At 53.2% G+C, this 16,169-nt stretch overlaps 1 protein-coding gene across 1 annotated transcript in view; it reads right to left on the bottom strand.

Moving 5' to 3' along the window:
- Positions 1-11,353, bottom strand: part of LOC103606840 (L-gulonolactone oxidase-like) — a 15,558-nt gene extending 4,205 nt beyond the window's left edge. Inside the window, 6 exon segments of the mRNA XM_008591377.1 lie at positions 2,782-2,872; positions 7,253-7,344; positions 8,520-8,581; positions 8,584-8,663; positions 11,176-11,278; positions 11,335-11,353. Of these exon segments, the coding sequence (XP_008589599.1) occupies positions 2,782-2,872; positions 7,253-7,344; positions 8,520-8,581; positions 8,584-8,663; positions 11,176-11,278; positions 11,335-11,353 (447 nt within the window).
- Between the last annotated feature and the right edge of the window lie 4,816 nt (positions 11,354-16,169).

Here is a 16,169-nt window from a genome sequence, read left to right as displayed (position 1 = left end):
CCCCCCCCCCCCCCCCGTGAAGGTGCTCGGGAGGGCAGAGGGAGGGAGACTGTGTGTGTGCACATCTGGGGTTGGGCCGGCCCAGCTGTCCCGACACGTGGTCCAGAGCCAGGGCCCCGCAGCCTGTCTCTGCCTGTTGCTCCTCCTGGGCAACATGTCAGGGAAGCTGGGTCTTTCCCCTCTTTCAGGGACCCACTACCCTGAGGAATTGATTCCCCTACTCAGCCTCACCCAAGCAGGAGCCTTTGGGTTTCTGCAAAGACTAGGAGGCTCCATTGGAAACTGATGATTAATGCAGCGTCCTCCCCCTCAGCCCCAATTCCAGAGGAAACCTCTTTCATTGCTGCTTAAGTAACTTCTCCACATGCCGCTACCTGCTAATTTGGATGGAAATTGCTTTTGACATGTGTGGTTGGTGGCTGGTGCTCAGGGTGAGAGAACAGATAAAGCTGAACTAATTCTGATTAACAGTGAACAGAGACCAGAGAGGAGGATCTGGCAGAAATGGGGCATGGTGACCATCTGTGGGAGTGAGGGCATCAGAATGATTCCTGTAAAAACTAAATTTTGTGTAAGATCCAGAGCAGTGAATGAGAGCTGGCCTGTGAAACACTCCAGCAGGATCCAGGAAACAATAAAGGGTGGGCACTGTATTTACTAGCTGTGTGACCTTGGGCACGTTCCTCAGCCTCTCTGTTTCTGTCTGTGAAATTGGGATAATAGTAATAATATCTCAGAGGTGTGGTGAGATCTAATGGGAGAATATGCTGAGCACGCAGCTGCCTGCCTGCTGCACGGTAGACACGACAGATGTCAAGCCCCCGCCCCTTGCTGGCTGCCACCGGTATAATGTGTAAAATAAAATAGCTGCTTGTCCCACTGGTTCCCAGGCCTGCTCAGCTGAGCCTCCTAAGAGAAGTGGCCTGTGAATCTTGTGTGCATCTTGATATGTGACCTCTCAGAATTATTGTCATACTCTGCTGATCATTTTGTAAAAATCCCAGGCAACCAGCTTGACATAATTCCTGGTTAGTGGACTAGGACTGGGCCCAACTGAGGAGCAGGGCAGCTATCATGTCACCACTGGACTGTTTTGTGAACCCAGCCTCAAGAAGAAAATGACAATGTCCACAAAGGGCTCCAGGTACCTGCAAATCAGGGCGCACAATCTCTCTATGCCTTGCTGCAAAGCCACTTAACTAGGGGCGGGGTCAAAAATGAAGGACACAATGGCCTGTCTTTCCCCTTCCTGGGCTTCACCCTTCAGCAGCCCCCATCTGGCCTGTTGGTTATTTGAGGCTTTTGCAGTGAAAACAGGGAGCAGGAGAAGGCCAAGTAGCAAGAGTGTGCATACGATGCTGATGAGAAAACACAGTGAGTTTTAAGGGATAGTCACTGTGAATTAGGTGTCCCATCATGGAGTTTAAAAGTACAAATAAAAAAAACAAAGTGCATTCCTTAGAAATGGCTCTGTGGCTATTTTCTTTGGGTCTCTGAGCCTGGAGCACATGGGACCCGGCTCCCAGGAGTCACGCTCAGTGTCTGCTGCAGAAGGTGGAGCCATCGCTTGGGTGGCTAGTTGGGAGGGTACTTAGGTGATCCACGTGGTCCAACCCCTGGCAGTGCTGAAGCTTCTACAACAGCACAGAGTGTGGGCTCTGGAAAGGGCCTCATCTTACAAGCAAAATCCATCACAGACATTTATTGAGCACTAACTGTGTACATTCTTCCCTGCACCTCACATGCGTTGCTATCATAATCATTCCCATCTTTCAGGTGAGCAAACTGAGGCAGGCAAAGGTAAAGGGACTCGCTCCATGTCACACAGATTACGATGGTGGAGCTGGATTGAAAGCTTAATCCCCTGCATACAGCCACGATGCTGTGGTGACCCCAGCATGGATGGGACTGCGTGGGCGACAGAGAGCACAGCCTAAGCTGCAGGTGCGGCCCTGGCACAGGGGCCCACTCCCTCTCAACATGGGGCAGCCAGTCTCTGTGCAGACACCCTTGCGGCCCAGCCTAGTCCCTGGAGAAGCCCCTCCAAAGGCCGCCCCTGACGCAGGCACCCTCTGGCTGTTGCGTGGCTGGCCACGCGTGTAACATGCACGGACCCCTTTACTCTTCATGAGTTGAGGTTATGCTCCTCACTTTAGGTGAAGATTTTACAGAGATTTCCGTGGAAGATAAACAGCTTACCTAAGTCTACATACCCAGTGACTAGCAGAGCCAGGTTCCAAACCCAGGTCCGACTCCCAAAGCTGTGCTCTTAACCAGTTCCCCAAACTGGACTCTCATGAAGTTTAAGAAATGTTTTCAGTGCAGCTCAGGTGGGGATCCCAGGCCCACCTGTACTGGGCTCTGCCTAAGGTAGCCCCGGCGCCTGTCCCGGCCCCTCCACCCACTTGCTAACCTGGATGGCCCCATCCCCACAGGGACGGCACCCCTGGCCTTGCCTGCCTCTTCCCACGTGGTGGCATTGAGGCTTCCGAGAGGCGGAGGTGGGGGGGCACTTGTAGCTGTTAGGGCATCGACATGCATGCGGCTCCCGTGCCACTGTGCCTGTCTGGACAGAGGGGGCTTAGAGAAGGAAATGCTATTGCTGGAGGCCACCTGTTGAGTCGTGTCAGAGGGAACACCTGGGCTGGGCTCAAAGCCCACCCAGAGCCAAGCCAACCCTTGCCGTTGAGCACCTGATCTCCCAGGAGCCAGGTGAGGAGCTCACTCTAACCTCCACTCCCCCTGGAAGTCAGTGGAGTACAGGGAAGCAGGTGGACTCACCTGGGTGGCCGGGATGCTGTGCCTGATCCCCATGTTGTGTGTTCTGGATTCAGTGACACCAACTGCCATCACCTCTGACACTGCTCCCAGGCTTGGCTCAGCAGGAGGGAGCAAGAGGGACACAAGAGATGAGTTAGGCTTCCTAGGACGGTAGGCCCACCTGGACTGAGGTGCAAGGGCCCTCAGAGCAGAAGAGTTTATTCATCTCCTACCTGGGTCCTCATCCCCAATCAGTCTACAATGACCTCGCTATGTTACTTGGCTGGCCCTTCTCCTCTCTGGGCCTCAGTTGCCTCATCTCAGTGACCTGTCAGATGTGCTGGGGGAACACAGTGCAGGTCTGAGAGGAGGCCTGCCTGCCCAGCTGCGGGGTCTCTGCAGCCCACAATACCCCTTTCCTCCATCCTCCATCCGACATCTCTGCCTACCAAAGGCCAAGATGCTCCTGCTAATGCTCCTCTGTACCCAGCCCATCAAGGCCTGCAAAGTCTCTGTGGAACTGACCTGGTTCAAGTCGCACAAATAAATATTCCAGAAAGGTCTGAACAGGTGGGAACGTCCCTGAGCTGCAAGGGAAGGAGGAGGAGGGGAGGCCCCATCACCTCCACTGCTCAGAAACCTTCCGAAGCTCCTGGGGCCTCCTGGGTGGAGCCCCTGTCCCTCAGCCTGGTGTCCCAGGCCCTAGAAGGAAGAAGGGGAAGCTTCTGTGTGCTTAGGGCCAGACCCCTAAAGGAGAGCAGTGCCCTGCAGGAGGCGTGTAGGGCAGGGATCAGAATGACATGTCTGGATCTCAGGGTCGAGGGTGGAGAGTGAGGAGGTAAAAAACCCTAGTCCTCAGGAGCCTTCTCTGAGACATCCCAGTCGTAGCTTAATGGAGAGGAGAGGAGGCCTGAGCTACGCCGGCACAACAGGAAGAGAAGGAAAGGAGCTCCAGTCTTTTCTCACCTTCCCCCACCCACCCCTTGCCTTCCTGTCTTCTCAGGTCTCGTTATCCACATCGGTTGGGTTAGTTGGTGACATTGCCCCTTCTGAAAATACCAGAATGTTGGAGGAGGATCCCAGAGACTGGGCCCTAGGGAGCTCCTCTGGCACACGGAAAGGTGCACACATGAAGATGTTAGTCATAGTGCTGTTTACAACAGTGCAAGTGAGAATGACCCAAATACCAACAAAGACCGTCCATCAAATCATCACATAGCTTTCCATCTCCAGGAAGTGCATGAACCTGCTGTGGGTTGATTGAATTGTGTCCCCCAAAGTCCATATATTAGAAGCTCAATCCCCATTGTGACTGTTAAGAGAGTGGGAAATCCTATTATGGTCACTGAAAGGTGGAGCCTTGAAGGGGTGATTAGGTTGCAGGACCCTGCTGTAGTGAATGGATTAACAATGGTGGTCATAGGCATGGCTCTGAGGGCTTTAAAAGGGGAGCATGTGAGAGGCGAGTCTCTTTCTGCTCCACAACTTTCTACCATGTGAGACCCCTGCACTGCCATAAAGCCACCACCAAAGAAGACCCTCACCAGATGTGTCCCTTGGACTTTGGACTTCCCAGCCTCTGAAACTGTTTTCTTACAAATCACCCAGTTTCAGATATTTTGTTATAAGCAACAGAAACAGACTAATACAGAGACTGAAGAGTGATATGGAAATATGCTTAGAACCTTGTTAAAGTAGATGAAGCAAGGTACCTGGGGAGAGAGACCCACCGGGAAGGAAGGAAGACTTTGGCCTCAACAGGGTGGAGATGAGGAGGAGACAGGTCCCCTTTTCAGAGTCCTGGAGCCACACCTTGACAGAGCCAAGAAAATGAAGAGAGATAATGTTTATTGAGCACATACTACATGAGGCATCTTGAACTCATCCGCTCCTCGGGAGAGAGACCCACCGGGAAGGAAGGAAGACTTTGGCCTCAACAGGGTGGAGATGAGGAGGGGACAGGTCCCCTTTTCAGAGTCCTGGAGCCACACCTTAACAGAGCCAAGAAAATGAAGAGAGATAATGTTTATTGAGCACATACTACATGAGGCATCTTGAACTCATCCGCTCCTCTAAATACCCCTGTTTTACAGACCCATTTTCTAGATGGGGACTCTGCAGCCCTGAGGGGTCAAGGAACCTGAACACCAGCTAAGACGATTGTGAAGCAGAAGAGCACCTGTCTGTCTGCTCTGGGGCTGGGGTCTTCTCTGTGCTGCTGCCTGCCCTTAGCAATGGCCCTTCTGTGTGGAATATACTGTAAAGCAAATGTACTTTACAGGGCCTGGTTTTCCAAAGCCTTGCAGTTTCAAATATCGACTTTGTGGAGGACTGGAAATTTTCCTCAGGCTACAAAGCCTCTGTTGTAAGATAAAGATTTGTGGCGCAGCAAGGTTGCTGGCCCAAGGACAGACTAGTTACTGATTGAAATATAAAGATACTGGAAAATTTCCGGATGGAGAAAGAATGTTTGCTAAGATCAAGCTTGTGTTGATAAGACCACTTAATTGCCTTACTGGAATGTCATCTGGCTAGTTTCACTGAAAGTTACCAGCTTATACTGTTAAACTATAACCCCACCTTTGTTCTCTTCCTGTAACTTCCTGGTCTGGAAGAGAACCACAATTCAGGGTTAATTTCCCAAGGAAGGGCTGCCTCTCGCTTGAGGGTTCTGGTGGGAGATTAACCACTTCAGGGTCTCTCACTGCTCAGAAGAGATGGGCTTTGAGTAACCTTTGCATCTCTGTCACCCAGGGGGTGTGGGGTGATAAATCCATGGGGGGCAAAGCAACACTTCCATCTGGCCCCATCTGGTGCATGACACACGAGGTGCTGCGAGCCTCCCCACCACGTGACTTTGGGTAACACCTTTGCCTCAGACCTCTGTCTCCTCATCTGTAATGGGGTCCTGATTCTCCCCCACAGGGTTGGTGTGATGGTGAAGTCAGAGAGCATGTCCAGCGCATGCGTGACTCAGCTGTGTGGCTCCCATCCTCTTCCAACAGTCCCCCAGCATCCTCAGAGCTGCGGGCCCAGGAGGCCCTCAAGACATAAAGGATGGGACATCCCAATTCCCTCTGGAGAGGCAGATGGGCCTCGTGTAGGCAGCCACTTGTGAAGGACAGTCCCCAGGGGAGGACAGACACAGAGCTTACACAGGACACCAACATGCTAATGCCCGTAATTACTAAGAACACGTCTCTTTCTGCTGTCATTGATCATGGGCTCTGTCCCACTGTCTGCTCACAGGCACCTGCACACCCTACACGCTTCCTCTCTCCTGGGTTTTGGCTCATGTGTTCCCTCTGCCTGGAACCCCTCCTCATCCCTCTTCTTTTTGGTAATACCCAGTCATCTTTTGGGACTGTTAGATAGAATGTATAGGAGGCCACTGGTTTGGACTGAGCTCCTGCACTAGGCTCCGCAGACCAGACCAGAATGGAGGTCTCTGGTGCTGAAGTTCTACGTCACCAGGCCAAGACCAAGTTGTTTATCTGACCCTCTGAGAAATCAGGAGAGAGAGAGTCCCAGGACAGTGTTGGCAGTGTAATAAGGAAGTCCCCTCTGCTGACACCGATCCTACCATGTTATGCTTGTCAGTGGGTCCCAAGGGAGCTCCGCATCCAGCCTCGGCAGGCAGGGGAGGTGGGAGAGGGAGAGAATCAGAACAGGCTCCCTGCAGGAGGGACCCCTGGGTTGAGTGCTGTCAAAAGACAAAGTGAGTTACAGATGTAACTGGATGCTATTTGCAATTCATGAATCTGGGCAGCCCTCGTTCTATGAAATAGAACGGGAAGTCCCAGTGGGCAGCACGAGAACAAGGAAACAGAATAGGGGGAAAAAAAAAAAACTAGTTGGTTAACATGTTGAGTGATCCAGGTTACTTTTTTGTAAGGCTGAAAGAAAAGTGCTCAGGGCCCCACAGGCTTCCACGGGTGTGATTTCCAGCTGTGAAGCGATTGCTACCCCAATGTCCAAAACGCCTGTCACCTGGTGCCAATGGTTGAAATCCCACAGTTAGAGATTCACTTCTTTGGCTGCATTGCTCCTGTTTTGGTGGAAATCCCCTGATATTAACCCTGAGCAATGACCCAGATGTGGACGGAGGCACAAGGGAAGCTGTGGTAGGTACAACGGGACCATGCGGCTCAGTCACTGTGCTCACCTGTTTCTCTGGGTGCTTATTTTGCATATCCTTGTGTTTGTATCCTTGGAGTTATTTGTTGCAAGTTTTCAGAATGACTTAGTCCATGGTTGTCCCACCCCTGTTCAGGATTTTTATTTAATGCTCAGCCCCTCTCTGGCCTGTTTTTTCTATTCCATGGGGGATGGGGAGACAGGCACCCCAAGGGGGAAAAAGGGGACCCAGAGAAGGGGTGCACCTGGGAAGTGTCCTTGAAAGCTCCTGCCAGATTCTGAGTGTCCAGCCCAGGCTGGGGCAAGGGTTGGCAAGCAGCCATGGCCCACCCAAGAATGGCAGAGGGGCTCTTACTTGGACAGGGCCAGGCCATGCTTGTCCAGCTGTGGGTGCAGGTCAGCCAGGAGGATGCCGGCCTTCACAGCAACCTGCTTCTCCTTGTCCACCTGCAGGAGACCAGCACAGGTTGGAAGGAGTCAGGCTGTAGCCCGATGCATTATCCTCCTACCCCTACCTGGGAAGGTGAGAGTCCTCTGTGTAGGGCTAGAGGGAGTCCAAATTCTCCACTTATTCTCACCCTGGGAAGACCTAAGCACTGGAAGGGGAAGGGGGGAGACATGACATCTATTTGGTGCCTGCCATGTGGACAAGGGGGCCATGTCATGAGATCCCCATGGCAGCCATGGGAGGGAGGAACATTCTTTCCATTTTGCAGGGAGGAGACTGAGATCTGGGACTTGAAGTCACCTGCCCAAGGTCACACAAATATCGATGGTGGAACTGAGTTGGGAATCCACATCTGTCTGGCTCCAGAGCACGAGCTCATTTCATTGACCCGGAGCACAGAGCTTGGTAAAATGAATTGCTGGAGCCCAATCCTCACTAATTAGCAATCAGAGTTAATTACTGCCATGACTGATGTCTTGGTGGAGGGTTTTCTAAAGGTTGGAGACCATCAGCCTGAGCGAATAAAGAAATAGGAGAGAGGAACCCAGAACCTCTGCTAGGAGGGCTGGGGGGAGGGGAGGTTATCTGATAAAAATCCTAGCTGGGTGAGCTAGCCCCAGTGGATGAGGACAGGAGTCCTAATGTCTGGCACCCTGATTGCTGGCAGGCACCTGGGGGCATGCACAGGTGCTGGCTGGATTGCATGGACAATATTCCAGCACAGAGATAGCGTCAATCCTGAGTCCATGCCCAGCTCTGTTTCTGATCCACTGTGTGACCTCAGGTGAGTCACTTGCCCTCTCTGATCTTCAGTTTCTCTCTCTGTGAAACTAGCTAAGTGCCACTTTGGGCCCTTCTGGATTGGTCATTGTGAGTCTACCTTTTGCGGGGGTCGGGGTGCTGACTTTTGGCTCCTATTGTAGAGAAGTGGAGAGGAGCCTCTGGCAGGAGAGGGGGGTGGACATCATCTCTGTGGTCTCAAGGGGCTAGGCAGACCTGACAAGAGGCCTGAGTACCCAGGGAGGGTTCAGCTGAAGGGTGTTCAGGGGCCGGCCAGGAATTGGGGTGTCACTCTGGGAACTTGGGGCAGGGAGAGGATGAGGGCTCAAGGAGGGGCTAAGGAGTTTCTAGACCGGGTCTGGGTTAAAGGCTAAGGCTGTCCAGCTCTGAGGACCTGGAGGACCCAGTTCATCTTGCCTGTGTGCATCATCAAGCCTTCAGTGCTGGCGATGTCTGGGGTGAGTGGTCACTACCCACTGCCTTCGCTCGCTTATTCTGCTGCCTGGCTAGAACCAGCACCAGCCGAGACAACGCATGACTCAGGCTTTTCTCAAGAGGCATGCAGAGTGCATGGGGGCCCAGCCTAGCTCCAGGCTGCTGTGCTGGCCACTCCATGAGAGAGAACAAGAGAAAAGGGCCAGGAAGGGAGCCAGGATGGAGAACCAAGGAACCCCCCAAAGTCCCAGGGCTCCGGTTCGTTCTGGCCCCTGCAGCTGGAGGCTTTGCTAAAGGCAACCCAATCACATTCTTCACCAGCGCACACCCTTCTAAGGAGTCCAGTGTCCGCAGGATAAGATTTGGGCTTCCGACCTTGGCCTACAACCTCCAGCTGCCTCCAGCCTAGAAGGAAGATTCCCAGAGGCCAGGAACAGTGGCTGGATCTGACTTTGTATCTTCAGTGCCTACCCCAGGCCCAGCACAAGTAGGGAGTCTCTGATGATTACTGAATGAATAAATAATTGCATGATGCTCCAACACCGTCATGTCTGCACCATGGACACTGGCCTTGCATTTCACACCACAACCTTCCAGACGGTCTCCCACTCCCCTCACTCATGGAGCCCTCCCCAGCACCCGGATGAACTCATTCTTCCTCCAGGGCCAGCTCAATGACCAATTTCCTTCAGGGAGCTTTCACTGCATGAGAAGTTGGTGGCTTTGACCTCAGACAACACCTGATTTGAATCCTGGCTCTGACACTTACTGATATGGGAAAATTACAAAGCCTCTCTGAGCCTCAGTGTGCTCCCCTGTAAAATGGGGCTAGTGATCACCACCTCACATTGATGAGAATGGATAGGAAGGCCACGGTGCTGACGGGGGTGACTGTTACTGTTAGTGCCGCTGTCCTCTGGCCACCATCACACACGCACTCACCCGTGCCCACGCTCGCGCACATGCACGTATCACCCGTGCCCACGCTCGTGCATGTCACCCGTGCCCACGCTCACACACACGCAGCGTCACCCATGCCCACGCTCGCGCACATGCACGCGTCACCTGTGCCCACGCTCGTGCATGTCACCCGTGCCCACGCTCACACACACGCAGCGTCACCCATGCCCACGCTCGCGCACATGCACGCGTCACCTGTGCCCACGCTCGTGCATGTCACCCGTGCCCACGCTCACACACACGCAGCGTCACCCATGCCCGCGCTTGTGCACATGCACACGTGCTTTCTCTTCACATCCACTCACACTCAGAATGGTTACCACCGTCTTCTGTACACTGCTAGTGCTGGTGAAACAGCACCTGCATCCTAGGAAGTTAGTTGCATGAATGTCTGTCTTCGGTACAAGACCCCACGCCTTTTAAAGACAGAAGTTGGGTCCTGTTCATTCATTCATTCGTCTACCCATTCACTCATTCATCCAACAGATATTTATTAGGTGCTTCCTGAGTGCTGGGCACAGTGCTTCTGGTGCTGAGGATACAAGAGAGAGTGACACAAGCACAGGTGGACGTCCTTATGAGGGAGGATGTCAAAGGCGAGAAAATGTTCAAGTTGACAGAACAGTTGCAAATTATGAATACATGGTGACGGCAATAAACAAGGAGCTGGGACAGAGAAACTTGGAGACATGCTTCAGATACGGTGGCCTGGGAATGCTTCTGAGGAGGTGAAGTTGACCCTGGAAGGGACCTAGTGAGAGATGGGCATTCCAGGCAGGGGAACAGAGAGGGCAAAGGCACTGAGGCCGGAAGGAGCCAGGTTTGCTCTGTGAACTGAAGGGAGAATCACGTGGCTGGGTAGCGAGCCAGGGAGAGAGGCACCTTAGGGAGGTGACAGGCCCCCAAGGGGCACGGCCTGGGAGTCAGGAGTGAAGGTTTTGTCCCACAAACAACAGGACACCTCTGAAGGGCTTGAAGCAGGGACGTAACCCAGTTCAGCTTACATGTAAGGACGTTACTCCTGCCAAGTGTGGAAAGTGCATTTGGGGGAGGAAAGAACAGAAGCAGGGACGCCAGGAAGGGGCCCCCCACGTCACAGCGGATGAGGAACAAAGGGTGGCCGGGCAAGAGGGTGACAGTGGCCCTGGAGAGAAGGCCATGGGTTCTGGAAACTCTAAGGCAAAGTTGCTGACATGAGACAAGGGTAAAGGAGGGACCGTGACCCACTTCCTGGCTTTTAACTTAAGCAACTGGGACCCTGTGCAGAGATGGGAACATGAGGTGGAATAGGTTGAAGGCAAAAAAAATCAAAAACGTGGTCCTGGCCATATTTGTGAGGTGTTTGAGTCATACGGCGAGAGAAATCTGCAGCTCAGGGAAGAGATCTGAGCGGGAAACGCAAGCCAGGCCATCAATGGCATGTTGCTGTACAGATTGGAGGTGGCGGGCACACTAACATGGGCACACTATGTTGTAATGTGGCTGCTGAGCGAAGCCAGAGCAGGGGAGAGAGGGGACAGGGGCCTGGAGTTAGCCGACTTCATCAAGTTCTTGGCTAGGGGCAGGATCTTAGCCCAGGTGGGGTCCCCGCCTCCTCTTTGGGGCCAGGCTGTGGTCTACAGGACCGGGCCATCACGGGCGCTGTGCTGACACACACCTCTCTGATCCCCTCCATGGATGTGGGCTGACAGTGCATCTCTGGGCAGCAGCCATAGGTCCTCGCCCAGTTTTCAAACTTAACTCCTTGTACCTGTGGACCTGTGCCAGGAAAAAAACCAGGTATGAGCAGATAAGCAGCCACGGGCCGCCCTGACCGCTGTCCCGCTGTCCCATCACAGCCCCCGCTACCACTATAGCAGAACTGGAGGCTGAGGCCACAGCTCTGAGCTCAGCTCTTCTCTGCCATAGTCACCTCTCAGGGCCACTGGGAAGATTAAACACACCCAGAAGCTCTGAAGCCCTGTGGCTATGTGTAGGGCTTCCTGTTGTCATGTCCTGTGACCCCTCACATGGATGAGCAGATTTAAATAAGTTCTGCCCATTCTTAGGCAAAAGGGAATAGATATGATCAAGGGTGGAGCCTGAGAAAACAGGACCAGGGGCTCCTGCCCTTGCTCCAGGACAGTGCACTCCACCAGGTGGGACAGCCGGAACGGGGCTGAGTGATCTGGCCCCGGTGGCCCAGAAAGGACTTGGGACTGGCCTTCAGCTTTTCCACCAGGCTTCTCCAGCAGGAAAGGGGCATGTCTGGGAGACCCTATAGCAGTCCTCCTGGCTGCTAGCTCACAGCCATGGGGTCCTAGGGACAAGACTCAGGGCACTGTGCTGGCATCCTTTATATATCACACCTCATTTAGACCTTGCAGTCAGGCCGTGAAATAGGTAATAGTACTCCCATTTTCAGGAGCAGAAACTGAGGCTCAGAGAGGTGAGATTACTTCCCCAAGCTCACAAAGAAGCCAAGTAAAGGTGCTGGAGTCCATCCCAGGCCTTCCTCTCCTGCACCTCTGCCCACATCCCAGCACCTCCCCAGAGCCTCAGGTCCAATTTGAGAGGGTCCTGGGTGGTCTCCTCAGTGGCCCCAGACTTGGTCTAACTTTGTCCTCCCACACCCTGCTCACACACCCAGCCTGGACTCAGCCCTGCTGGACCGACTGGCCATACTGTGGACTCCTACAGTGGCTCCAGTGGTCAGTGGCCTTGGCTGACTCTGGCTCCTGCCGGGACAACGCAGCAGGCAGTAGGGCCCAGAGGGCCAGCAACCTTTGTGCTGGGATAACTCTGGCTGACTCTGCAGCTGTTGCACACAAGAGGCTTTGGGGCCCAGCGAAGGCAGGTAAACAGAGTGGGGTCAGGCTCCGCCATAGGCAGGTAAACAGAGTGTGGACAGGCTCTGCCACAGGCAGGTAAACAGAGCGCGGACAGGCTCTGCCATAGGCAGGTAAACACAGTGGGTACAGGCTCCGCCACAGGCAGGATTAAAGCCATCCTGCAAACAGCGGCTCAGGCCTGCCCCTGCCTGGGCAGGAAGGTAGAAGGGCAGAGGTTAAGTGGTGCTGCTCTGTTTCTGGAAGCTGCCTGAGCTCTGACCCCAACCCTAGGGATTCTGGAGCCAAAGGACATTACCAGCCTCAAAAGTGGCTCCTTAACAGCATGGGTTGGGGAGGCTGTGATGTGGGTGCTGCAGTGAGCCGCACTGAAGCCCTGCTGGGACCTAAACCTGCACAAGCTTTAGAAAAACTTTTAAAGACCAGTTTTTTGTTTTTTGGTTTTTTTCTTAGCATGCATTTCTCTGAGTTCCCTCCTTTCCCATGGTTACTTGATATTTTGAACCTCGGTGACCGGGCAGGATGACATTATTTACATAAGTGTAGAGCTGTTTCCAGCCCCTGGGAAACCAAGGAAGGCATCAATAAAGCTTTGATGATTCCACCCCGAAACAAATCGAAATCCCGCAGGACCCTAACATACCATCAAGGACGAGAACAGAAGCCAGGTGGAGCCGTGGTGAGACCTTGCACCTGGCCCCTTACACGGAGCCCCCGCAGCTCATGTCCCCTCCTGCTTTCACTACCCACTGTTTACTCCTTACAAACCCCTTGGTAGATCTGAGCCTTGGAGGTGGGGCAGCCTGTCATCTCTCTCAGGTTCCAGGTCCCAAATAAATAAAGCCTTCCTTTTTCACCAGCATTTGACTTTGGCGTGTTTTGTTTCTGTTTGGTGTGGGCAGCCGGATATGGGTTCTGTAATGTGGGGACCTGCGGGGTCTCTGTGCAGGGCTGGCTCGAATAAATAAAGCCTTCCTTTTTCACCAGCATTTGACTTTGGCGTGTTTTGTTTCTGTTTGGTATGGGCAGCCGGATATGGGTTCTGTAATGTGGGGACCTGCGGGGTCTCTGTGCAGGGCTGGCTCAGTGTCTTGGCTTGGGGGAGGGCCCACAGGGCATGCCCGTGTGGCTGAAGGCTGAGTCCCGGTGTGTGTCAGTTCGTTCATCAGACCGTGGGGATGCAGGAACCAAGTCACCAACCACTGTGAGGGAGACAGGATAGCACATTGGTAGCTGCAGCACAGGGGACAAGTGACACTGAGCCCAGGCAGTATCTTCCAGCAGAGATCTTCCCTCCCCAGATCCATGAATTAAGGGTGAGAGTGAGGCTTTAGGGCAGACAGACCTGGCTTCCTAATCCTTGCTTTACCAGTTAACCTCTGTGAATCTCAGTTTCCTCTTCAATAAAATGGGCACACTTTTGCACATCTTGGGGTCAACATAAAGGTGACAGCAGATGTAGGAGAAGCACCTAGTCTGGGCTACTGTGGGTGCTTGAAAGGTAGCCAGCTCTTGTGTCTGTCCCCAGCAGTGATCTGGCTGATGCAAGATTCTCGGGACCCCCGTCATCCACCTCCCCATCCCTCAGCTCCGTGTCTGGCACAGAACCAGTGCCCCATGCGCATTGGTGCAACAAATTAATACATCTCTGAGCATCTTGGCTTGTCAGATCTTTCCCTGCGAGGAGCCATGTCTGGTGGGAAGAGTAAGCAATGGCTCTGGAGTTTGGGAGGAAGAAAGGCTGGACTGGGGAAAACGGGCATGGGGCCAGATATGCACCTGGGAGTCCTGGGAAGGGACTCACGGGCATACCTGTGTCCCCTAACCAGTATTGCCAGAAACTGCTGCATGCATGCATGTGTGTGCACGTTCACGGGAATGCACCCCCAACCTCAAATGGAAGGCTGTGAGATGGGGGAGGGGTGGCCACGCATTGCCCGCAGGTCACCCTCACTGGTGTAGGGGCCACTATGGAACATTCAGCAGCAGTTCAATCATGGAGAGGGGAGCCCAAGAGACAGATGGGGAGCCTGCGGGGCATGGGGCCACACAGCAGAGCCAACTTTGGGGGAAGAGCTGGGGCCAAAATTCCTAACCCCGTTTCTCAGGATGGGACTGAATGTGGAGATGCGGTCTTTATAGAGGTGATCAACGTAAAGTGAGGTCGTGTGGGTGGGCCCTCATCCAAAATGACTGGTGTCCTTGTAAGGAGATTAGGACACAGACATGCACAGAGGGACGACCGTGTGAGGATGTGGGAGAAGATGGTGTATACAGGCCAAGCAGAGAGGCCTCAGCAAGAACCAGTTTTGTCATGGCTGAAGCATCACGTCTGCAAGCCCCGAGGCTGGTCTCCACCCAGCCCTCCTGAGAGACCCATCCCCGCACCTCCGGGGCTGCCGTCCACTGCCCGAGGAAGGGAGCCCCAGCGCACCCAGACCCCTGCGGGCCTTTGGCTGAGGAGTGGAGAAGGCTCCTGTCTGTTGGCTGCTGGGCCTTCTCCATGTTCACCGTCCCAAAGCCCTGGAAGGGGCCGGGGGGCTGTGGCCAACACCCGGACCAGAATCAGGTCCCAGCAACAGGGAGGTGGGGGTGGGGTGAGGGGGTGTTTAGGTCCAGCCTGACATCACTAACTTGCTTCCCACTTCCCTTCAACCCTGTCCCTACAGCTCCAGGTGAGGTATAGCCTGCCCCCCACCCACAAATCCCCTTCCAACTAGGCAGGTCTGAGTTTCCTCCTCCCTGTGAATGTGTCCTGAGCCCGCTGCCATGGGTGTGGGGGCCTCCCTCCCCGGCTGAACTGTCCCTGCAGTGCCTGGATCCATGCAGGAGCTTTTCTTTCCACCAGGCTACTGCTCTTAGATGGAGGTAAGCCACCCGCATCAATTTTATAAACTGTCTGTACTGAACAAAATAAAATTACCTGAGAAGAAATATAAAAATCAGCAAAAATGGAGAGGTCGAAAGTTTATTGTTTATTTCTTCCTGTCTGAAGGACTCAGCTTGTTCAATAATTGCTGAGTCTTAATTTTTTCAAACATTGGTTGTCCAGGGAAACGAGTGTTACCTTTGCAGTGGTCATTGAAGAGCTTGTTTTTAATTTAGATCTTTTCCCCTTCCAGACTTACAAATCAACGAGAAGGAGCCCCTTCATATGCCGTCTGTCCCTGGTGACATTACACATTTCTCTGAAACACCCCTGTTCTCACTGTGAATGTTCTGGAATGTTGAAGGATTTCTGGTGTGCAGATATCACATCCCTGTTCCACTCAGCCAGCTCGTTCTCTTTAAAGTATGACGTGGGGTGTACAGTTAATTCCACACTCCTAAGACAGAGTAGGATGAGACCATCTGGAGTATCCAACGCCTCCATCTGAGTCCAGGATCATAGATGGAGTCAGAGAACATCTATCCGCCCCATCAATGTCCTCCAGTCACCGTGAATACTGCTGTTTGGAACTTTCTCAGGAATTCTCTAACTTTGAGTTGCATAAAAAAAAGAGTTGTTTCTGTCTTTGAAATTCTGACACACATCTGAATAGTCACACTGGCTCTGCAGTGCTGATCTGCTCTGCCCTTTGGTTTTGGCACGAACATCACGGAAAAAGGGATGAGCTACTTAAGAAACAGCAGAATTTAGGGCCTAGGACCTTTTACAAATGGATGTTTTTGTTTTGTTTTGGTGGCTGGCCTGTACAGGGATTGAACCCTGGACCTTGGTGTTATCAGCACCATGCTCTGACAAGCTGAACTAACCGGCCAGCCCAAGGATGTTATTTTGTAATTGATTAAAAAGTGAGCTTACGGGGCCGGCCCGGTGG

Source organism: Galeopterus variegatus, unplaced genomic scaffold (genome assembly GCF_000696425.1).
Source record: "Galeopterus variegatus unplaced genomic scaffold, G_variegatus-3.0.2 Scaffold6871, whole genome shotgun sequence".
NCBI classification, from domain to species: Eukaryota; Metazoa; Chordata; class Mammalia; order Dermoptera; family Cynocephalidae; genus Galeopterus; species Galeopterus variegatus.
The sequence above is the reverse complement of the archived record's forward strand: the minus strand, read 5'-3'. Positions and strand labels throughout refer to the sequence as shown.